Source organism: Rhagoletis pomonella, unplaced genomic scaffold (genome assembly GCF_013731165.1).
Source record: "Rhagoletis pomonella isolate Grant_MI unplaced genomic scaffold, Rhpom_1.0 Rhpom_scaffold_00010, whole genome shotgun sequence".
Lineage (NCBI taxonomy): Eukaryota > Metazoa > Arthropoda > Insecta > Diptera > Tephritidae > Rhagoletis > Rhagoletis pomonella.
Window position 1 is genome coordinate 20,054,834 of NW_023458564.1, and position 25,578 is coordinate 20,080,411.

The 25,578-nt window shown below is 34.3% G+C and overlaps 1 protein-coding gene across 2 annotated transcripts; it reads right to left on the minus strand.

Annotated features, from left to right (window-relative positions):
- Nucleotides 1-10,330: 10,330 nt before the first annotated feature.
- On the minus strand, nt 10,331-25,547 carry LOC118746151 (solute carrier organic anion transporter family member 74D-like). 2 transcript variants are annotated; one of them, XM_036479938.1, is made up of 8 exons: nt 25,409-25,547; nt 22,671-24,334; nt 20,572-21,051; nt 20,138-20,501; nt 19,726-19,907; nt 15,294-15,455; nt 10,745-10,921; nt 10,519-10,688 (listed from the first exon to the last, which is right to left on the minus strand). In XM_036479938.1, exons 2-8 carry the CDS (start codon nt 23,953-23,955, stop codon nt 10,519-10,521), a joined length of 2,820 nt encoding a protein of 939 aa, XP_036335831.1. In that variant the 5' UTR covers nt 23,956-24,334; nt 25,409-25,547. The 2 variants fall into 2 exon arrangements, with proteins under 2 accessions (XP_036335832.1, XP_036335831.1); XM_036479939.1 differs by lacking the exon at nt 25,409-25,547 and having other exon boundaries at nt 10,331-10,688; nt 22,671-23,955.
- Between the last annotated feature and the right edge of the window lie 31 nt (nt 25,548-25,578).

Here is a 25,578-nt window from a genome sequence, read left to right on the forward strand (position 1 = left end):
AGCTATGTGCGTGACGTCATCTTGGTGCAATTGTTGAATGTGAGCATACGAAAAAACCAAATAACAATTTTAATATTTGTGCGGTAATTAGTCTGTTCCTTTGAACTTCGGACTAAAACCTGTGGAACTGTCAAACTACAATTTTACGCTCTCAAATGAGAGTAAAAGGAGAACAGATGCAGAAGTGCATAGGAACGCAAAAAGCACTATTTCCTGTAAAAACGTCAGTCGGTTTGTTTATATGTCATTTGTACAACACTGATTTAGCTGAAATATCACTAAATAATTATTAAAATCTATACATATTCAAACATTTCGTTGTTTACTTCCATTTTTTTACAAATATAAGGTACATTGCTTTCACCGCTGTTAGTTTTTGCTTGCACATGCAAATCAGCTGATCGTTTGACACTTTTCATGAACTTACAGGAAAAGAAACTCCGGACTAAATCCTGTAACTTCTGACTAGGAACAGTTGCTCAGTTACTCTCTCAAATGTGTTCCCACTTACAGGTTTTATGTCAATAGGAACGACTTCCTGTAAGTTCTGACTAAATCCTGTAAACCGGACTGCTATTGGAACAGACTAAATATTTCTGCGTGGTTTTAAACAATTATTTAGACATTTTGCTGGCAATGGCATACATACAAAAGCAGTTTCTACAGTAAATAGATACATGAACTTCACCTCCTACTTATTTTTGTTAGTACCTGATTCTTTTAGTGCTGGTATGAGGTAATACACCAGTGAATAAGGTCGCCAGGCGCTAATTCAAGCGGCATCTTACCGCGCTGTTACGTACCTAATACAAAACAGTGCCCAAATTATTTTACATTTAAAAGTTCAGCTTAAATTGTATTTTACTGACATAGAATATTTGCTTCCAAAAAAGCCACACTCATGCATCCCCTCGGAAATGGTACAATAGTCATCAAATAAAAGCTGTGGAGTTAATGGTGGTTGGCTACCGTCCACAAATATAAATATGCACTCTGCATGTCTTTTTAAAATGGCAAGTCCTAAAATTCACTTTGCTGCACACCTTCCTTTTGGTCTATATGAAACTGCAAACACTGTTAATACATACATTTTTTCATGTGCTAAAAATCGTAGTTATCTAAAGGGCTACATGTCCAAAATTATTGCTACGTGTTCCTAATTAATCAACCTTTGTATATTTAGTGATTCCTGCAAAAATGGGTCATGTAACATTAAAATTAACACAATTTTCTGCATTGTTTACATATTTTTATATGAGTTTTGACATTTCTCTGTCGCGATTGCACCAAGATGACGTCACGCAAAAATTACGCTCAAAAATCCTCTCTCATTGGCGCAATCTTGTATTCTATCATTCTTGGCTTTGAACGAATTCAATGTTCTCTCAAATTCAAAATTCAAACCAATGTTAAATGAAGCTACCCTGCAGTAAAATTTAGAGACAAAACGCTAGATCCGAACTACATATTTCAGAACTATTTCTGAACTGGTGCAAAACGGCTGCAGAACGGGACAGTTGAAGCTTTTGGTGTGCTAGTTGCGCTCCGTTGAGAAGTAAATGCAAAAATTCTCATTTCTCGTACAATACTAAAATAGCTCAGCGGGAAGACCTCCGACTCTAACATCGTTGGTCGCGAGTTCAAATCGCGGAGGAGGCGCAGTTGTGATTTTCAGATTTAATAAATTTAAATTGTCTAGTGCCTATTAAAAATTGAAGGAAAATGATACAATTTAATATAAATAAAATAAAAGAATAAAAAATGCAATAAAATGCAATCTGTAAAAGAACAGAAACAATTAAAAAAATACAAAAAATCGAATAATCAAATTGTTTTCATAAAAAACTTATTGTTGCAGATCTATGGAGACAGTTCAGAAAAGAAAAAATATCCAGAAATCTAGTTTTAAAATTTTTTCTCATAAAAAACTTACTTGTCTCAGAACTGTCGAAAATGGAATCAGTTCAGAACTAGTTCGAAAGTTCTGCAGAGGTGGCAATTTCCACTTCGTAGGGCATCGCCATGTAAAAAGAGACAATTGAAAGCATTGCGTTGGGATAGATCGAGAACCAGTACCGCCTCTTAAGGAGCTAGTTCTGCGCTAGTTGCGAACTAGGGCGATTTACTGCAGGGTAGATTTAATGTATGACATATTTTATCTCTAAGTAGTCTGTAAGCAACTTTGTTGAGCTAGATTACTATTAAACGAATAAATAAATAAAAAATGTGATGTAATGGTCGTTTGTACATGTACATTTACTCTCTGTCTGTCGAACGCAAGTAAATACCCTAGAATCCTAATTTTCGGTGTAGTATTCACTCACCGGTGCTGTTATCTGAGGCCGTATTTTTTATTAAATTTTATGAGTCAGTGTCAATTGAAGCCTTACTAAAGCTGATGGCAGATAAAACTTTGTGGCTTTGCGTGACATTTATAACTTTGCCAGCAAAGCGCCAGACGCAAAGGGTATGCCACAATGAACGCCAAGAAAAGAATTTTGTGCTGCTTTATATATTAAGATTTAAAAATATCAGCAATGTAATTAAATTTTATGTTTCTGCATGAAAACTCGAATTTGGACGAAACAAAACAAATATTAAACCGGCTGATCGTCAACGCGCGCAAAAAAATGGGAGTTGGCCATCTTTTCGCTTCGCGCTGCAGCTGCAACGACCTACAAGGCACAAGGTTTCATTTTGGTCTACAATAGTTGTGTTTATTTGGAAAAGCCAGCAAGGAAAAAAATTCAGACAATAAAATATCTTAATCTTCAAAAGAGAAAAATATGAAAAGTTTTGCGCTAACAGTAATTTGGAGAAACTCGCTAGTTTCACTGCCAATTGGTGACCATGGTTGCATTTCGAACATACATATGTAATACATTGCTATCAGTGAAGTTTGCAGGAAATGCATGGGGACCGTAACAAGGGAGACCTTAGAACACATCCTATGCGTTGTCCTGCTGTATTAAAAATACGACCGAAATATCTCGGAGCTCCAGAGTTTAATAATATTAAAGGCGTGACAACACTTGCGCTTTAAGTACTGCTGAAACTCTCAAAAAGCGTTCACATCCTAAATGATGTATACTTCGAACATACTTAACTGAACCTCTACCTCCGTCTGGCATCACTTAGACCTATTGGTCTATGTGGGGATGTGGGGTGGTCAGCCAGAATACCTAACCTAATCTAATACATTTTTGTGGAATTTTTTTTTAAATTATCTCAAGTGGGAAGTAAAGTAGGACCTATGAGTATACCTACATATATTTCTTCTTATTCTGACTTTCATCAACATATGCTTCAATTTCTTGCCGGCAGTCACTGTCAGATTTCCTTCGAATACAATTTTTTTAGCCGAGTACCTTTCAAATCGGTGGAATTATCTAAATTTTTTAAGTAAACAAATATTTAACAAACTTCATTCATTAGAGGCATTCTGACGTAACCCACACTTTTTAACTCGTATTTGCTCAAACTTTAAGTAATTTTCTTCAACCATTAATCTGACAATTTTCAAAACGTAACGGATGGGATGATTATGGATTCGTTTCCCAAATTTAGACAAAACTATAAATATTTCGTTCATAGCGCCTTTCGTGTATGTATCTAAAAGCATAAACAGACAGCAACGTTGATCCGGATTAACGGCGCAATTGATCTGATTAAAATTGTGCCTTGACAGACGGCAGTAATGCTAGCCCCGAGGTCGTAGGTTCGAATCCCACGGCTAGTATAATATTCATTTAATTTTTTTATTCATTCAATTATAAATTTCACATATTTTTTTAAGTTGTTTTAGTTAGTTGTCATTGACTTTTTTAGTAAAATTAAACTATACAAATTTTAATTAACTAATAATAAAACAAAAAATGCGAAATAAAATAAAACAAACAAAAATAAAATAAAGTAGAATTATTTATATCAATCAAGTAAAATTTAAAAAAATTTACGTAACAATAAAAACAACCGATGATCGAATTTGGGACCTGCAGGCTTGTAGTACGCAGCCCTCACCACTCGGCTACCGCGGATGAGGTAGTTCGCTGCTTTGTTAGTGTATTTGTTTGCTCAGAGAGCGTAGAACACGAAGAAAATTCAAAACTAGCATTCACATCCACCTAGTCATCGGTAATGCAGTCACCGTATTAATTCAAATAAGTTCTTATTTAATTTCAATTGGATTCCTATCTAAATTAGTACGGTGACTGTATTACCGATGAAAAGGTATATGCCCATGCTAGTTTGCTCTTTCTCTGTATTCTACGCTCTCTGAGTTTCGGTCAGTGCTGTCATCGAATATTCCCCTGGTCCGAGTTAAGTTTGGGAATAAACTCTCGGACTTAGGGCCGGTTGTTCAATGTCTGATTAGTACAAATCGGAGGTAGAAGCTCCGGTTAAGCACAACTACTGCTTTATCGATCACATGTTACATGCATGATGTCGAAATCGTAGATAGTGTAGTGGTAGTGATAACCAGACATTGAACAACCGGCCCTTAATCCGGATCAACTGCAGTTAATTTCCGAGATAATTCCGAATTAACGAGTAGATCCGGATCAACGCTGCCGTCTGTTTAGGCTGTAATAGAAATGCTTAAGGTGTTCTTACACGATATGTATTTGCATGTTTACAAGCCACTTTTTACGAAGGCAATTTAGATTTGTTTCTGTACAAAGCAGATGCACGTACATACGAAATAGAAATGTTTCTATTTTCATCTGACACACAGATAGAATCATCTGAGTTTAGTTTATTCCGTTTTCAAAGAATGTATTTTTAAATAGTTAAATAAAGACTGTGAATTTGACAGACATACGCAATTACATATGTATTGGAAAAGTCGCATTTACAGATACAAATACATATCGTGTAAGAACACCTTTGGGAATTAAACAAAAATAAAACTCGTTTAGCTTGTGACGGGTGGGACGAGTCACTATTGAGTTCGTGAGTAAAGTGAACTCATATATTACTACGTTTATACGCACGTATTATTTGCAAATAATAATTTGCAAAATGGTAAAATTTGCCGTATAAACGATAAGTTAATTTTTTATTTGCAAATAACTAAATAACTAAATCACGCAAAAAAAGTATTGGTTAGTGGTACTATTTGCAAATAAGCGCAAGACGCCGCCTTTCTTAGGTTTATTTTCTTTTTCGATGGTCATCTTATTGGCTTTTTATAATCAAGACGTTGCCATTTTTAACTTTATTTTCCTTTTCGATGATCATTAGAGTGGTTAAAAAAATTTTTGTTTTGGAAATTCATAAACGCTACCTCAAATTATTGTTATTTGTGATAATAAAAGAGAAACGTGTTTTTTATTTTGAAAAAAAGTTTTCTTAGAGGTCGCGCTGGTCGGTTTTTTAAATGGACCGCCATTTTGGATCCACCACTTTGAATTTCGAAAAACTGACTTCAGATCCCTAATAGGCATCCCCAGAAACCCCCTGGTAACAAGTTCCAACCCATGACAATGCGTAAATCGTTCAGTATCAACGTTTTAATTTTACTAGTGTCTTTTCGAGAGCATATTTTCGGGAACTAGACCCATTCTAATTGTCCAAGACAGGTGTGTAATTAAGGAAAAGTTCCCCATTAATACCAGAGTAATTATATATAAAAACTACATTTTTAGCTGCATTTTAACATGTCAAGAAAATAAAAAAATTGAGAATATCGGAGTTTTTATAAAAAACCGACCAGCGCGACCTCTAAGAAAACTTTTTTTTTTCAAAATAAAAAAATACGTGTTTCTTTTTTTTATCACAAATAACAATATTCTGATGTAGCGTTTATGAATTTCCAAAAGAGTGTTATGAACCACTCTAAGGTCATATTATTGCCTTTTTATAATCAGGAAATATTAAAAAAGAATTTTTCACCATCGAATAAACAGTGAGTTAGGTATTTGCAAATTATTTTTATTTGCAAATAGCTTACGTATAAACGTAGTATATGTAATACTTCTATATTGGCAGTATCTAAAAGTGCAGTCAGCAAACATTAGAGTACAGATGTATAAAAAAAGAAAAGGAAAACCGAGTAATCGTATTTAAAAAATTGCACTCGAATTTAAAACAAATCGCAGTGGCGGAACACTAAAAGAAAATTATAGGGAACTTTTAGTTTACATTTAACTTCATGAATTTTATAATAAATTAAATTATAGAAATCTCGCACTGACGCCTTTTATGTGAACAAGAGATTTATTAAATAGCTTTAAATGCGTATTTTGGTACGCAGATAATTTGCAAAAATTTTAACTAAAAAGCTTGCAATTCTAATAAAAATTTTCTTTATTTTTTTTAGTTTTTTCTGAAAGTTTGGGATATGGATTTCTATATTTTCTGTTAGATAATGAACTGTACTTTTATAAAAAAATAATAAGCAAAAAAACTTTCAAATGGACATTGCGAATATTATATAAAGATCACTACAATTTTAAGTGAGTTAATATAGTTATTTATTCCTTTTTACCTGAATAGTGAGTAAATCTTTACTCTGTGAAAAATTGAGATATATGTTTGAGTTAAACATTCTAAAATAATAAATGGGGTAATCATTTTAAAAATTTTCAAATCGGTTTATTAATTTCCGGGTAGCTTTAAAATAAATTTTAATATTTCATCATAAAGTTTCAGTTTGTATAAGCAAACAAGCGTCAACAAAGGGCATAATCACCCCAGAGTAAAATAATCCCTTTTACATTTATTTTCAAGCGCTTGAATGTATTTGTCGCATATATTCACATATACTAATATATGAAAAACCTGCGCTTGCGCAAAACGTTTATTTCCCTCAAATCTATCTCCTTTGATTGCTGAATCCAAACACATTGTGCAGACATATGGTACAATAATTAAAGGCATTGTCTTCCCAGAGAGTTTTGCTTCACATCGAAATTCGTGCTTCCTTATTTTAATTTTGACGCAGTCCAATTGTGATGCTTCTGCTTTTATTTGGCTTTGCTTTTTGTTATCGCTCAATTTCATTTTTATAATTTGTCAAAACAAAAGAAAAAACGTTTGAAATGAAATGAGCCATACAAATTTCGAATTTATTTACTATACAAGAAGATTTGTTTAAAAAAATACGTGTACATATATGGTATATGGGGTATGAAAATATCCCTTTTCCCTAGCCCTAGCCTTTTAGTGTGGACAACATTGATGTTTTGCAAATAAGGCAGGTCGGAATATGCGCTCTTTGGGAAGACAATACCTGTAATTATTGTACCATGTTGCGCAGATGATGCCAATATAGAAGTATTAAATATATGAGTGAACTCTACTGGTTTGAAATGAATATTTATTATACTTTTAATAAAATAACCTTATTTAAATAATAAGAAGCTTAAGGACCGATTCCATAATAAGGTTAAATAATGCTTTAAAATTTAAAGGGTGCTTTATTTGGTTGATCGATTTCATAAATCCACTTTAAAGTTAAAGGTGTCCATAAAGACTCTTTAGTTAAATACCCAAAATGGAAATTTAAATTACATAAAGGTCCCTTTTGTAAGAAAAAAAGTATTTTCGTAGCATAATTTCATATTTATGACAATCAGCTGATGCAACTTTGCCGAGATCAGCGTTGCCAACTTTGTTATTTTCATTTAAATGAAACTTTTGTTATTATTCAATTGCCATTGTATTGTAGAATTGTTTAAAGTACATTTAAATTACACTTTAACTAAAAGGAAACTTTTGTAAAAGGAACTTTAAGTGTTTCATTATGAAACTGGCTCAAGTATTTGCAAGTAAAGTAAAAAAAAATTTGCTGTGACAGAAGGATATCCGATGAGCATTTCTTTAAAGCTGACAACATCTCACCATAAATCTACTTTTGTAATAACTCAGCACTGTTTTAAAGTCCATGAGTTGTATTTAATTTTGGGTAATTATTATTTGTATTGTTCAATACACCAAAAATGCCGTGACAACTTGGTGAGAGAATACTAAATGTATCAGAGACTCTTCGCACGACGGCTGCGTTTATAACAGTAAAAATACGGAAAATAGTGAAAAATAAATCGAAAAAATCGATTTATAAAGAATTATTCTACATTTTTATTCTTGTTACAGACAGGGCATCACAGAATCCATCGTAGTCCCATTTTTTGTGAAATCTACGAAAATACCACTATGCCTGAAGCCGAATAGCCACGAACGTAGCGTATACTTTGAATACACACGTCCGTAGCAATTCGGATTCAATGATCGCATGTTCGTAGATTTCACAAAAAACTGGACTACGGTGGATTCTGTGATAGCTCCCAACATTAAACGCAATATATGTAATTATGTATATTTTTAAACTTTACGAACTTGTTAAGTCAGATTATTGTTGAAAAAAATGCAGCTTGGTCTGAACATTCCACAAGTTTCTCGGCTGCACTGTAAAAAGCGAATTCGATCACCTAGGACCTTTTGTGTATACCTTTACATACTTATACACATTAGGGGGCCCATCGAAAAAAGTTATGATTTTCAAGACCCTACCACCTATTTTTTCCTTTTTATGAGAAATAAAAAATTAAAGATTTAATCTTAATACGCTAATGTATTTAACCATCCAAATAAAAAAAAATGAAATGAAAAATAATACATATGTATGTATATGTATCAAATTTTTTAAAAATAGTTTAGAGGTCGCCTCCGGCCATTTTTATTCAGAAAATACAGTTTTGTAGACTTATCACTTTTTAAATGACTATTTTCCATTCTATTTTAAAAATGGAATATATTTTGAATAGATTTATGGGCCTTTAAAATAATGTACATACATATATTAATCTATCCAGCGTGATAAAAAAAGGTTAAACGGTCTATTTTTTAGTTCATAGCCAATAAATTGACATATTCTTATACTTAAGGGACTGTATTGGTTCTAAAATTTGTTTTGCATAAACATTAGTTTTCGGCTACTGCACGAAATATACAGTATCGGTCAATACAATAGTAGTTCATTCTCTAACAAAACCTACATAAATAAACCCAAGTATAAAACATTGTAGAAAACTACAAAAAAGTGCAACACATTTTCACTCCAATTTCAAACTTTTTTCTCAGAAGTGTTAGAAGTTTTTTGAGTACACCGTTTGATAGCCCCGAAGGTGTTGCGGGCTTCTTCTAAATATAAATAAATTAGGGCTGTTCAGAATGTTGTGGAAATGGTCTGGGATTTGCAGTTGGAATTGCATTTGCAAATTGTATGCTTGCCGCCATGGCAACCATGTGCATTTGATCGTTGTGAATTTACAAATGCAATGAATATGCAAATGCATGAGCATATGAACAAGATCCTGAACATATTTGTGTTTTTCGATGGGCACCCTTATATACATATCGTCGATGTTTTTGCAAAACCGTCTATCTTACGGCATTAAAATTTTACAGGAGAGCGTAAAAACGGGTTTTCTCTGAAGGCATTGCCTTGATAGGTGGTATTTTGTCTAGCTATTATTTTACAAATCTGTTTTGTTAATAACGGTTAAACGATTTTTATGCATAAATCTCGATGCCTGGAGTTCAGGGTTACCAAGTCTCCTTTTTGCCTTAACGGCGATTTAGGCGGTTTTGCAACTGGCCTATGGGCGGCTTTGCAAAAACATCGACGATATGTATGTGAGTATGTACATACGCATATTTTTGCTTTTATTATATTGTGCTAAAGCTACGCCTTTTAAATGGTCAATCCTGTTGTTGCCTGCAGGATGAATTAATAATATTTATCTATATGTATTTTTAAGCTATAACTGAGATTTTTGTTAAAAGGACATTGTTAATTATGTATTTATATCTATATTCAAATATATCGTTCTTATGTAAGTAGTAAGAGAAAGGTATATTATTTTGTAAATATTTATTGATATAGGTAGATAAGTGAATTAAAAAAAGAAGGAAATTATGTACATATGTAGAAAATAAATAAAATAAAAACACATTAAGAAGTACAAAGGTACAAACAATTAAATTTACACACGCATATATCTACTATTACGTGCACACATATGGATCTACATATAAATATGTATGAATGAATATACAAGGAGACAAGAACATACTTTGTAAATATGTACATATGTATATGTATGCAAATATTTATAATTTTAATATTTCTTTTTGTTTTTACTTTAGCAGGGCACGCGTATGAATTTTGTCCATTTCGTTAGTATTTCATCTTCGCGCTCGTTTTGCTGCCTAAAACTATGCTTTCATTAACTAAACTTTAACTAAACTAATCAATAAAATAACTATCAACAATAAATGCAAGATCGCATTCCTCCGTCAAATTCTAACAAAGCAACTGTGTATGTTTTCTTTTTTTTTTCTAATTAATACGCATCCATTCCTTACTGTCGCAGCGTCATTAGGTAAAACCAGAAGCAAGAAACACAAATAAAAGAAAACGAAAAAAAAATGTGCGCACTTTGTTTTAACCTTTTGATTTTGTTCTTTTCAGCAAAATATTTCGATCATCCTTATTTAAATAGCGCTTTCGATTTAAACACTGGTGTCTGGCGCTACCATTGACTTCTTACATTCAGTTTCCGCGGCCGTCTGTTTACCATGCGGCTCATTACTGTCCTCCGGTGTGATATCAATGCGATGTGCTTTGCTCCACACGACCAAGTCCATTAAGAAAGCTAAAAACATTATGCCGGCGGTGATGCCTGCAGAAAAAAAAAAATCTAAAATGTGTTAAAAGCAAAGCGAATTGTGACCATACCCAGAAAGTAATGCCTAAATGAGTCTGCATCGTATAGTGAACAGGCTCCATGTTTGCCACACACTGATTTCCAGATGAGGCACGCCGAATCGACAACGGCGCCATAAATAATCGGACAAGGAACATTACCAAATAGACCAATAGCTGACTGTATTATGCCCATAGCCATGGCTTTATCTGCAAATTAAAATATGTGTGTAATATAAGTTTTCTTAAAAACTTAACATTTAATTAAATTTAAAAAACGATATAATAAAATATTAAATTAAAATTTGTTTTTGTTCATTTATTGTATTTTCTTAATAATTTGCTCATGTGTATATTTGTATAAGTCGTTTTCGCGACACTCGGGTGTACGTAACCGGAACGACCTATTTAAGTTTATATTTGACCAAGGACTGTGACCATGCCAGGCATTATCTACATTATTAGGCATTATTTGGTGAAATTTTAACCAGTTACAACGAAAAAGACAATAAATAAAAGTAAAAGTGCAGTCACAAGTGAAAATGCAAGGCATTTAGAAAAGTCTGTAAAATTGAGGAGTTTCGAAAATTTATTTTTATTTTCCTAAGGTGAAATTGCGGAAACTAATTTTTGGCTGTTCACACGACGATTTCACTTACAACTTACACTTACCAGACCTCTTGACAATTTTTATGCGTGTTAAAAATGTTAGGAACTTGAAAATATTATCAAAGACGTTCTCATAAAAATATTTACACTCAACAATTTTATTGAACGGCCTCAATTTTTAATGAAAATTTTCGCGGAAAAAACATCAATTTACATTTGGTAGAAGTTCGGAGATCGCCACATCCCCTCATCAGACTTCTTCAACTGGGATTCGATCCAACGACTCCAGTCGCTATAGCCAGGAGTCTACCCACGGAGCTAAGTTCGCCGAGTAAACTGTTGTTGCTTTTTCCACTTTTTCATTTGTAAAGCTAACTACAATCGAGCGCAGCTATTCCAGTGCTATTTAAACTTGATTATGTGGTTGTTGTTTTGATTGGTTTTTGCTAATAATTTCTATACTTATAATAACTTCTACCAAAATGTAAACTGATGTTTTTTTCCGCAAAAACTTTCATTAAAAACGGCCTCAAGCTAAAAAAAAAATGTTGAATATAATTGTTATAAGGCCATAAATAACAAAAAAGAATAAAAATATTTACATATACTCCATTAGAAATATAAAAATAATAGGTATTAATACAGTCTAGTGTAGATGAAAAGAAATACTAGGATAGTAGCTCTGAAAATCCGTATTATAAGCATCGCTGTTGATATATTTACGAAACGAAACTGTCTTTGAGATTATTCGCCGGTTCCTGAGAATCTAAGCACTATCAAAATCAGATCAAATCCAAAAATAGGGAAATTGGCGTTAAAATCAAAACAATTAAAAAGTTTTGTCTCTATTATCATTCTAATTGTGCGTATTACACGCAACCAGAATTAATAGCAAAGCCTTAGCTATATCAGTATTACTACTTTTATGATTAAAATAATGAACTATGTATAGTCGGCCGCTGTGGTGTAAGCAGTGCGCGCTTTCACTCATCTGCACCTGGGTTCAAGCCTTGGCCAAAGCAACATCGCAAAAAATATAGAAAACGGTTTCTTCTTAACAACGGTCGTCCCAATGGCAAACCTCCGAGTGTATTTCTGCCATGAAAAACAGCTTCTCATAAAAATACAATCGCCGTTCGGAGTCGGCGTAAAACTGTAGGCCCCTCCGCTTTGTGTGACAATATCAGGGCGCACGCCACAAGTCGGAGGGGAAGCTCAGCCAAACACTAACATATGTATACGCGCCAATCTATTATTATTATTATGCATAGCAAATTGACTACCATTGCTGAAAATACGTACGAGTCCACACCAACATTGTCTAATGTATTCATAAATAAAAAATTCATTGCAGCAACACTTGAATGGTTTGTCTGTACTCAAAGCAGAAACAAAAATTGGTAGAGCCTCACGAAAGTGATTTGCACTCTTTTAGTTCCAGTCCCACCTTGCAAACTTTTATTTCTGATTTTTTTTTTTTCCTAAAAGCAAATAAAAGTTCCAATATTTCTGGGTGTTCACACGGAAAAGTAGAGTTTATACTTCTCAATTGATAGTGATACTTTTCAACAGTTTGAAAAAAATGTAATTTTGTTTTTTTCAATACCACACTCAAACGAAGAAACTCAGAGGATCTTAAGTATAAAGTTTATTTCCTGGCGCAAAGAGAGAAACCGGTTTCTAATTAAAATTTTTGAAAGTGAACTTCAAATTAAAGGTAATTTTAAAATGAAAAATATAGAATTCTTTGACTATATAAACACTGAAAATGGAAATGATCAATAATAAAATCTATTCAAAAATGTCATAAAAAAAAAAATTATTGGCTTCTGTGTAACCGCATGTTAAAATGAATAACACTTTTATTTTTTTATGAACTATATTTTATTTATATACCAAAATACTAGGGTTATTCACACTTGCCTGGTTATCTAGTTATATTTTTAATTCAGTTTACAACAACAAAATATACTACAGAATACAAATTTTTAACCAGATAACCTTATAGCCAAGCAAGTGCGAACAACCTAATTGTTAAAAACAGGTACTCTGGTGTTTTAAAGTGTTATCTGTTACTTACATTCTTAATTTTGCTTTGAATAAATAAAAATGTACTGAAAAGTACTGATTTTTTAGCATGAAAAAGTCTAACGTACTGATTTCGCGCATAAAAAATCTGGCAACCCTAAGAACAGTCATGTTTTAGCCTCGGCTCATTTTGTGTTGTAGTAACAAAACTTGGCGTCTAAATGACTTCAATAGTTTATATTCTAAATTTTTTTTTTGATGAAACGATAGGAAAATATCAATATCAATAAATTTGCATACAAATTTGCAACATTCTAATCAGACTTTTTATAAAAATTTTTTGGTATTGTTTTTACTGAAAGTTTCTTCTATACAAACAATGTTCGATAATTCTTTTTATATGGAAGACACTGTCAGCAAAAAACAATATGCTAAAAATCAACGAAAGTTGCTGGCAACTTTAGACTTGCACTTTATTAATTGGCTCAAAAGCTACATTTTCAAAATTTTTCTAAAAGATCTGATTAGAAATTGTGATCTGATGAAAGAGCCTCCGAGCCAATAATTTTGTACCACACTGTACTTATAAGTACTCCAGGATTCATGAAAGAAAAAAATTTAAGTACAAGATAACTTTAAAATATCAGTCATATTTTTCGTTGCTGTGAACTTGTTTCAAAACTTCTGTCTTTACCTTAATATAATTGTAAAACTCTGTGCACGTCATTTTGAACGTATTTAGGTACATATACTAATCATCAACTATTGCTTGTGCAAAGTTCAACTATCTGGAAATGTGACTATTTCGCAAATTAAACCGGTGCACTGAGAGAAAGAAGTTTAAAATTAAAAAAGCGTGCTAAATTAAAAAAATACGCATATGAAAGAGCACTAACCCAACTCAAAATACATTTAAATATACAAATTTTAGTATTTAGTATCGAAATATTCAATTCAAATACGCCCATATTAAAATGAAGCGATTTGCAATTACCGATTGCTTTTTCATAATTAAGTTAAAAAAATATTTAAATTCCATGCTGGTTGTAATGGGAATTGAACCCTGACCCTCTGGAAATTAGCAAATTGTGGCAAGCATCTTCGCGCACTCATCTACAGCCAGACATGTAAATGTGCATTTTAATGTTGAGCTTGAATCAACACCACGCGTGCGTGTTATGAAAGTATTATTTTTAAATACGAACATTTTTAAACGATAATCCAATAGAAAATATTCATGTTTACTATGCGTTATTTCCCTTAGTGAATTCATAACATTTTTCTGAATATTAAAACGCGTTTTTTCTCTTAGTGTAGTGATTTTTGAACTTTTATTCAAATTTGTACAATCAAATCAAAAACCGGGACACTAAAACGAAACCCGGGACATTTTAAGGTTGGACCGGGACACCGGGACAAATAGTCTAAAACCGGGACATGTCCGGGAAAACCGGGACGTCTGGCAGCCCTACGAACCGACTACCTTATCTGTCGTTGGGTGTAGACTCATATATATGTATATGTATGTATATTCAAAAAAATATTTGTAATTATCACGAAATCTAGGAAAAGGAATATATATTTATCCAATTCAAAAGAGTAAATTAAAGGTGGTCGAAAAAATTATAGCCGCACCATATTTTGAAAAGTTGTTCATTTAGAATTCAGTGCGCTATAAAACTTCATATTCAAAATCTCTCTAAGAAATCTAATTAAGTTAAAGTTTGTTGATTTTTTTTTGAAATATTGCGCAATGTTTAAAACTTGGATTTACACGGATTTTGCTAAATAATGAACTGTATTTTTATAAAATAGTAATCAAAATTAAATAACAAAAAAATAATATATTATAATTGATATTTATGATATCATTTTTTCGGCAACTGTTTATGTATTGTATGTTTATGTATTTACTATGTACATATGTATATTTATTTCCACATACCTTTTGGATGGGTGCAACGCATCACCAACAACATGCTGCCCACCTCCGACGTCGAATGCATAAACACACAAACGACAAATATTAAAATGAAGAATACGAAATTCTTGCAATTACTATCACAGTATCCATTAACCGCTTGGTACGGTTCAGGGTTCCCTAAAGCTGCAAAATAGATAAACACGCGCACGCAACAGAAAGTTGGTGAGGGGGGGGCGGAGAGATAAGAGAAGAGAAGAAAAATGGGGTAGGTTATGTGACAGTGACTCGAGGAAATGGGTAAAAAATTGTTCATATGAAAAAATAAATAAAATGCAAAAGTTAATGAAGTACATACATGAAAAGCAATTAAAAGTATGAAATTAATGTAAATAAATTTATGTATGTACAAATATAGATATATATGTGCATATGTATGTATATCGTTATAATCAATGCATACATAATGTACATATATGAAAGATTTCAGATTTTACATTAGAAACAAAAATCTTTTTAAATAAACATAATTATATAGTTTTTTTTTTAAGGTTTTAAATATGCTAATATATTTTGCGTTTTTTATTTAACACATACATATGCATGGATATGAATTTCGTTATGTTTCCAGGTTGTGTGAGAAAAAAACTAAGGGAATATGTGAAAACCGCATTTTTGGAAAATTTATAATATGAAAATTATGATAACTTGTGAGTCCCCAAACTTTTTTTAACCGATTTAAAGTTTACGATACCTACAACTATACCTTGTAAATATCCCAATTATGTATATTTGTAAATCGTAAATGCATGTGGTCGAAATCGAAAATTTCTATATGAGTTCTTGACAATTTTAGGAGTAGCATTAATCACACTGTCCGACAAAATGCAACTTTCGGCTGCACATATGAGAAAATACAATATATTCTAAAAAATATCGCTAACAATAAGTTCTACGCGTCTTACCGGTTTTCTGAATCATGTAATTTTGTTTTTGCATTCGAAATAATAAAAAATAAAATTCATCTTTTTTTAGTTGTACAGACGTGAAGTCGGATTTCGGCATCACTTCATAGTTCAGTATAGTAAACATTTAAAATGGCGAACATCTTCGTCAGTGGAAGTAGGGAAAAATATAATGGAAATAAAAGTCCATAAAAGGAATTACCTACATCGTAATCAGTTTTGCTACCTGTGCCTATTTACTCCAAAAAATTGTTTTCTTACCACAAAGAAACTTGCGATACGGAACGTATAAGTGGCATTGAAGCCAATTTTATTTCGCGAATTAGATTGCCCCGCGAATCAGATTTTCACTAAAATAAAATTAGTGAGATTGCTTATGGATATAAGAAATAAGTAACATACAAGAAGTGACCACAATCATTTCCAGTGTTGCCATTTTAGCCATTTTCCGGCTAGATTTAGCCGGTTGCGAAAGCAAATAGCCGGAGGAAATTCGGTTTAGCCGGCGGCCGATTTGTTAGCCGTTGTGCAAAAAAAAAAAAAAATTAGCCGATTTTGCTATTTGCAATATTTTACTAAAATTTATAAACTTAATACTTTGTGAAAATATTCTGCCTTGTCCTGAGTTTCGCACGAAAAAAAAATTCATCCGACAATTTTTATTCCGCCCATAGGAAATAACGGGTGATTTTTTAAGAGCTTGATAACTTTTTTTTTAAAAAAAACGCATAAAATTTGCAAAATCTCATCGGTTCTTTATTTGAAACGTTAGATTGGTCCATGACATTTACTTTTTGAAGATAATTTCATTTAAATGTTGACCGCGGCTGCGTCTTAGGTGGTCCATTCGGAAAGTCCAATTTTGGGCAACTTTTTCGAGCATTTCGGCCGGAATAGCCCGAATTTCTTCGGAAATGTTGTCTTCCAAAGCTGGAATAGTTGCTGGCTTATTTCTGTAGACTTTAGACTTGACGTAGCCCCACAAAAAATAGTCTAAAGGCGTCAAATCGCATGATCTTGGTGGCCAACTTACCGGTCCATTTCTTGAGATGAATTGTTCTCCGAAGTTTTCCCTCAAAATGGCCATAGAATCGCGAGCTGTGTGGCATGTAGCGCCATCTTGTTGAAACCACATGTCAACCAAGTTCAGTTCTTCCATTTTTGGCAACAAAAAGTTTGTTAGCATCGAACGATAGCGATCGCCATTCACCGTAACGTTGCGTCCAACAGCATCTTTGAAAAAATACGGTCCAATGATTCCACCAGCGTACAAACCACACCAAACAGTGCATTTTTCGGGATGCATGGGCAGTTCTTGAACGGCTTCTGGTTGCTCTTCACTCCAAATGCGGCAATTTTGCTTATTTACGAAGCCATTCAACCAGAAATGAGCCTCATCGCTGAACAAAATTTGTCGATAAAAAAGCGGATTTTCTGCCAACTTTTCTAGGGCCCATTCACTGAAAATTCGACGTTGTGGCAGATCGTTCGGCTTCAGTTCTTGCACGAGCTGTATTTTATACGGTTTTACACCAAGATCTTTGCGTAAAATCTTCCATGTGGTCGAATAACACAAACCCAATTGCTGCGAACGGCGACGAATCGACATTTCACGGTCTTCAGCAACACTCTCAGAAACAGACGCAATATTCTCTTCTGTACGCACTGTACGCATTCGTGTGGTTGGTTTAATGTCCAATAAAGTAAACTGAGTGCGAAACTTGGTCACAATCGCATTAATTGTTTGCTCACTTGGTCGATTATGTAGACCATAAATCGGACGTAAAGCGCGAAACACATTTCGAACCGAACACTGATTTTGGTAATAAAATTCAATGATTTGCAAGCGTTGCTCGTTAGTAAGTCTATTCATGATGAAATTTCAAAGCATACTGAGCATCTTTCTCTTTGACACCATGTCTGAAATCCCACGTGATCTGTCAAATACTAATGCATGAAAATCCTAACCTCAAAAAAATCACCCGTTACATGGATACCAAAAGTGAAAAGTGAACCGGTTTGGGGAGAATCAAAATCGTGATAAGGCTGATTATGAAAATTCTGCAAATTTTCACAAAATTTTTAAGATTTTAATCAACATCTTTAGAAATTTGAAATTTTAGTATAATAAAGCAAAAATGTAAAGTAGACACCTAGTATTTATCGCTGATTTTTGGAAATTTTTTTTGTTGACGGTGTTTCGTATATTTTACATATAAAAAACTTATCGAACATACTTTGTACGGAAAAAAATTCGTACCGCCGTCATTTAAAAAATGCCAAAATCAGCAGTAAGTCCCCGCTAGTTCAAATTTGTACCTCATTAAACTAGAGTTTAATAGACTACAAAACTGCATACCATAATTTTTTCTAAAGATGCTAACTAAAAGGTTAAAAATTTTGGTGACATTTTGCAGAAATTTCATAAATTTTGCGCAAAGTCCGAAACTTGGATTTATATGGTGTTTGTTAAGTAATCAGCTATATTTTCATAAAAATAAACTAAAATAAAGAAAAATAGCCACAACTCTCTAAAATGTCGCGGCCCAGTTTATATTTGGGTCACTGTATTTTTTTTAAAGAACATATCGTGGTGCTGATATCCTTAGTGTTGCTCATTATTTCTCTTTTACAGGCATGTGCAGAGATGGAGCAGGTCTTCAAAAACACGAACACTCCGAATATATGGACATCAAAATAAAATTACATAGCTCAATTGTTAAAAACTTAAAAAGCGACCGGCTTGTTCAATATAAATTACTGGCCTTTTTTCTCGAAATAATGTTTCCCTATCTTGCTGAGCCTTTTCACAGCTTTGTGTGTTCATTTCTGAAAATATTGCCCTCCGAATAAGCAAAAGTGCAATACATTCTACTAATAGAACCATTTTGCAGGACGAAAAGTAACCTAGTGCAAACGCTGTAACATAAAAAGGCAAAATTTTTCAATAGAAAAAACGCCATAAGTTTTTAATTGATATATTTTTTATAATTATGTAGGTAATACCAAACTGACTTCTGATTTAGAGCTTTAATTAATGAAGTATAACGACAGTTTCCTTTCTTAACTTAAAATAATTTAATGAATTTATTAGTCTTTCAACTTTATTCAAATAAACATCTTAATTTTAGCTAAAAGATTTTAGCCGTTTTTAGCCGTTATTTTTTGGCCAATTTAGCCGGTCGGGCCAAAAAGTTTTGGCAACACTGGTCATTTCAACTAACAACTCAAAAGAGACATAACGAAATTTTTGTTCTCAAAAAATGTGTTTGAAGTGCAGATAAATTTTAAAAGCTGCATGAGAATAATGCAGTAGCTGTCACTATCCACATACATACAGACATACATATCTATGAATGAGTTGTACATATATGAATTAAAATAAAAAAATTATGTGAATAAAATGTTACGCATACGCTGTGTACGACATCGAAAAAGTAATGAATTATATATCTACATATGTAGATGAATATCAGACGTTTCAAACTTACAATCTGGAATGCAAGTACAGTTACTAAATACGACGCGGCTATCGCTTTCTCGCATCGAAGATGATTCGCATCCAGCATGGCAGGTGGAAATATATATACGTCCGTCAACACCACAAATGGGCGCAAAATTCTCCTTATCACAGGAACAGTTGAGGTCACATGCTTCCTCGATCATGGCAGAGCTGCAAGTTAATTCAAAACTTAGAAAACTCTCAAAATTAAAACACTAGGGCTGTTCTGGATGTTGTGGACATGGTCTTGGATTTGCAGTTGGAATTGCATTTGCAAAATTTTTTGCTTGCTATCATGGCAACCGTGTGCATTTTATGGTTGTGAATTTAAAATGCAACGAATATGCAAATCCAAGAGCATATGCATAAGATCCTGAACAGCCCTACTGTCTTATACTCACTTATTGCTCGTGCCAGTCTTATAACCAGCAAAGTCGTTCATGCTACATCCTACGAACATTAGGATTACCATGCCGGCTGAGTAGAAGAGCGCTGTAAATGCAATCCAAGCGGCTACTGAGCGCGCTGATGGCTTCAATTTTAATATGACTAAACCGGATATAACAATGCCGATACCCATAACGAGTATGCCACAGAAGGCGGCGATCATGTTGGCATCGTATGTGGTCACACGGAACTGTGTTTCGAGGTATTTCGGTAGAAAGGTGTATAATCCTGCAATTGGCAGTAGATGAAACACGCACGAAGCAGTACGGAACATCAGAATATCGTTGCTCAATTGGCGTCGTACTGTTTTTGGGAAATCTTTTGATAAAGAATGTGATGGAGTAGTTAAAGCTTTTAATAGTTCTTATTGCTTAAGAATATGACAAACCTCTTAATTTGGGCTTTTCATCCACTTCTGCTGTCGCGGCTGTTTCTTCAACGACATTCTCTTTGGCTTCGACCGCACTGGGTTTCCGTTTACCACGCAGCTGTTTTGGAAATGAGAACATCGCGATGGATGATAGCATCATTAAACTACCAATGCCAACCGGCCCTAGCCACCAAGCACCAATCCAGCGTGGATCGCTTGCGTCGAACTCAGGATTTGAGAAGTTGACGTACCAACGTGTGCAAAATGAGCCGACTATAAAACCGGATGCAGGACCCAAAATACGTACACCAATTGTAATGGCCATATACATGGGTGACTGCTTGCTTGCCACATTATCATCTATATATGGTATGCCGAGTGTTGCCACGGCCGTCTGTCCAATACCAGAGCTCAAGAGACTAGCAAAGAATATGCATAGCACAATTACTGTGATCTTAGAGTGTGAAGCCTGTTCCAATTTTTGGTCTTCATCACATTCTGTGTGCAAAGAAAATATGTATGTGAATTGAGTCTATCAAAATAGGCAATAAGTGTAAGCTCAAGTAGCACACTGGTGTATAACCTGGTGTAAATATAGGAATTTTGGTACAAATCTGATTAATTATACCAAAATTCACAAATTTACACCAAGTTATATACCACTGTGTTACTTGAGTGGGTGATCAAAACAGCGGATCGAAAAAGATATCGGAAAAGGTAAGTAAAGTAGTTGCATCCAAATTTTTTCGAGAAAGCCTTAAATAAAAAAATTAAATAAAAATATTTGGCGCTTTTTCAATTTTTGATGAGGGACCTACAGTTTTAGGACGTCTGTGAGGGTAAATTCTTTTTACGAGAAGCCTTTTCATGGTAAATACACTTTGAGGTTTGCCTCTGCCTTCCGATATAAGAAAACAAATATTGATGGGACCAGGACTTGAATAAATAAGTCCTCAATTAAAATCTTACTTCACTAACTGGAGTGGTTAGTGAATGCGCTTTCGGGAAAGTTCCTTGTTAGACGCATACTTCAGAGGATCGTCGAAAGGGTTCATAAAATTACTAAAGCTGCACACTCAAGAATTAGGACTGAAGGGATGACATGGTAAAGATAAACTATTTTCTTCTCAAGTTAAGAATTTAAGAAATTACTTGGTTTTAAAACTTTTGCTGAACCTTTGGCCGAGCTTGTCCTCCGACCTGTAATTTTACGTCCACTCCGAACGGCAGATGATTTTATGTAAATTTTCACACAGAAATACACCCGGAAGGGTTAACAATGCCTGATAGAGACAGCCGCTGTTAGAAGAAAGGCTGTTCTAGAGTTTTTGAAAACTGCGCGGACCAGGGCTAGAAGCGCGTGTTGTTACGCACTTTTAATCACTTGCTACAGTGACAGTTTGATAGGCACGTAAAAGTCAGAAGAAAGTAAGTCTAGCATCTAGTATTACATATACAGAAGCGCGAACATGGTCGAACTCGCTGCATTATCCCCGGAAATCGGTTACTGTTATTACTGTTATCGGTTATTGTTCCGATAACCAATTCTGGGTCGCATTACAATAGCCCATTCTCTATTGATACGATATACGAATGTTTTAATGCTAATAGCTACCAATATTTTTATGGATAAACTAATGGAAATTTTCAAATACATGTCAACCAACTTTTGCAGACCTCTAAAGGAATTGTAAAATGCCGTTTTTAACCTAACAAGTCGGCTGAGACATTTAAAACGCATAGTATTTTGGAAGGCATCCCTAGTTATTCAGGCCGATTCTGAACAGAAACTCCCTCTTTTTCCTACTTTCTCTTTTTTCCCTTTTATCCTATCATGAAAAAGTTCTAAGAGGAGTTTTTATATTAAATGGCGGAGTTGAGCTCACAAAAAACTGTCAAACAGCTTTTTCGAAGCTCGAATTTCCTCCTCCCAAGTTTTCGGGGAAAATTCTACTCCCTGGGAGTTTATTATTGGAGGATCTCTTTCTCGGGAGAAACCAATTCCCGGAGAACAAACTCCCCGAGACTAATAAGAATTGGGATGATTATTTTCATAGTTAAAATTACCTTTTCTATAATTACACAATTAAATATGCCATTACATAAGAAACACTTACCAGCACTGGAGCGTGTCGCATTCTGTCCATGTCTGCAGAGATTCACATCATGTGAACTTTTTATCAATGCGCTAATGCCTCCCTCAAAAATATTTGCGCTTGTTGCATTCACTGTGTCATTGATTCCACGCAGTCCATAACTGGCTTGTAGTACTTGTCCATTTAAGGTTCGCAGCGCCGTATTACCACCGTTACCACCATTACTTAAATGGTCGAGAGATTGCATTAATTGCTTGCCAAATATAAAATGCGGCAGTGAGCAAGAAAATGCTGCAATGGAGAATAGCACCATGCCACAAGCGATCCAACGTGGACGATGGCCACGTCCAGCGAAGTATGTCAACAGCATAGCGGTGCTAATTTGGCCCATCTCACTGGCGCTTAGCAAAAGGCCGGTAGTTTTCGATTTGATTTGAAATAGTTTCTCAATAGTGGTGATAACCGACACGAAATATGTCATATACATTCCCTGCAGAATGTAGGCGAGCAGAAACACGATCATAAAAACATTGGTCGAAGCGAAGTTACGTGCCCATTTTGGCCGACAGCCGAAGAGACCACAACCTGGCCCTTGTCCGTCGACATTACTAAGTTCGGAATCAGAGTCCGATTCATCTGGCTCATGCGGACGAATATGCTTTTGTGTATAAAGGCCAGTGAGAGGATCTTGTTCGTCGTATTTATCAGGCACGCCCAATCCAATGCCGTTCTTGCCATTCATTAGGGAACCATTGTTGTTCCCTTGATGGTTAACCGGATAGTGTAGTAGACCATTCTTGAGATTATTAGATTGCTCGGCATCCTTCCATTCGTTGTTGTTGCTTGTAGATGTAGCATATAGCACAGTTGTGTCATTAGCTGGGTTTGCATTGCCCTCCGGTGCATCCACATTGTCGACTTCACTAATTATAACAGTTTCTGTACCAACTAAGCTGCTATCACCACCGGCACCTCCATTGCCGTTAATCAGAGCAGTGCTATCGGTGCTATTGGGACTAGCCAATAGAGGCGTCCAGGCTTGAGTAGAGTCACGACGTGCTCCATTTTGATAACCATTTGTGCCAAGCCCGTTTTGCAAAGGTGTTCCATTCAAACTGGCCTCTCCGTTTGGGCCATGACGCTTGTAGCCATTTTCAGAACGTCCATTTGTCAAAGTCGAGGTTGGCGTAACCACTGGAGTGTTCGCAGTTGCGCTTGCTTTTACTTGGCGCTGTGATGATTGGAATTTGTTCGATTTTGGAGTTGCCGCGGTGTCGACGTCATTGGCAAGGGACGAGGGATTCATATTAAATGCCGGCTGCCTTGACCACCGATGTAAAGCAAGTCGAAGTAAAGGGGGTGGGATGTTTATTACTGGTACAATAAAGTTCGGACTAGCTATGAAGGCGGTATGCCACTGGGTTGTTCTACGAGATTTCTAAAAGGTTTCCATTAAATTTTTTCATATTCGATAACAATTTCAATGTATGTGTATTGTTATTGCTTTCGGTGCTTTCTGGCGGTGGTTATTTAACTATTGTTGATTGTTGGTGTCTTTAACGAGACACTGGCAGCTTTTCTTATTCTATAGAATAAGTTGTTTGTAATATTTTGTAGCTATTGTGAGGTAGTTGAATAGTTTAAAGTTGGAAAATTCGCAGCTTTTGGTTTCCATATGGCAGTGTCTGTAAATAAAAAAAGGCAGATTTATTAATGTACGAAGTGACACTAGCATTTAAATTAAATAAGTGTGTAGATGTAATCAAAAATACGAAGAGATAATAGGCTTTATGTAATGTTCATTACGAGTGGAGCTTTAATTTTCCAAACTACATTTTTGGTGAAGAGTACACTGAGAAATATTAAATTATTAAGAATTATTCCATATATTCTCGAAACCCACAAAGCTTTGGATATCCAAATGAGGCGCTAGACTATGCTGAGAAAGGAGTCATCTAAATATGTTTCTCTGTAAATAAGCTTTAACTATAAATAAATAATCTAAATATGTATTACCAAATCACAATGTTGAGAGAAACATATTTAGTTGACATATGTAACTAAACTCGACGTTTTTACAATTTTAAAATCAAAAATTTTCCACACAAATTCTACTGGTCTAGGAAGAATTATTTTCTACTTTTTAGTCCATTTATGATACGTGGTATATTTAAAATGTTTTTTTATTCGTTTTGTTTTTATTTTTGCTTATGGTTAACCCTTTTTACGGAATGCCTATATGTTAACGAACACTCACTTATTAAGCCTTAACTAACTACGTAGTACAAGTAATGCAAACGCATAAAAAACGTATTCACGCCCAATTACACTTCAGCCACGATTGTAGAAATGGTAAAATCATATGGAAAAAAACAGTGAGGCAGTTGTTACGGAGGTTATTGAATAGATAAAAAATACAAATTTAAACTGAAAGTGAATCTGTGCTATTATTTACAAACAATAACATGTGTAAATATGAATGCACTAAAACCAATGTAATTAATGCCACGTTCAGTTTCAACTAAAATTTATTTTTCGCAGACTACATACCACTGTGTTGCCTATTTCTTATCACTGCGATTTCACTTTCTACACAATGCTGACCTTGAATTTCAACTAAATTCATGTGCTATTTCAGTACATTTATATGCAGATATACATATACATACAAACATACATAACTGTGCATATACGTATCTAAATGAAAATACATAAATATACATATGTATATTTAGATAGCTATGTGAAGTGGTACGTACGAATGTAGGTAATTGGGTGCCCTGAATTGTTATCAGCCGATTTTGGTTGTTGATAATATTATTCACAGTATTTCTTGGACTGATTTTGACTCTAAATAATTTTTGCAATATTGTTGCACCAACCGCACGTCCAATGGCATCGAAGTCAAAACATTAACTAAATTTGTGAA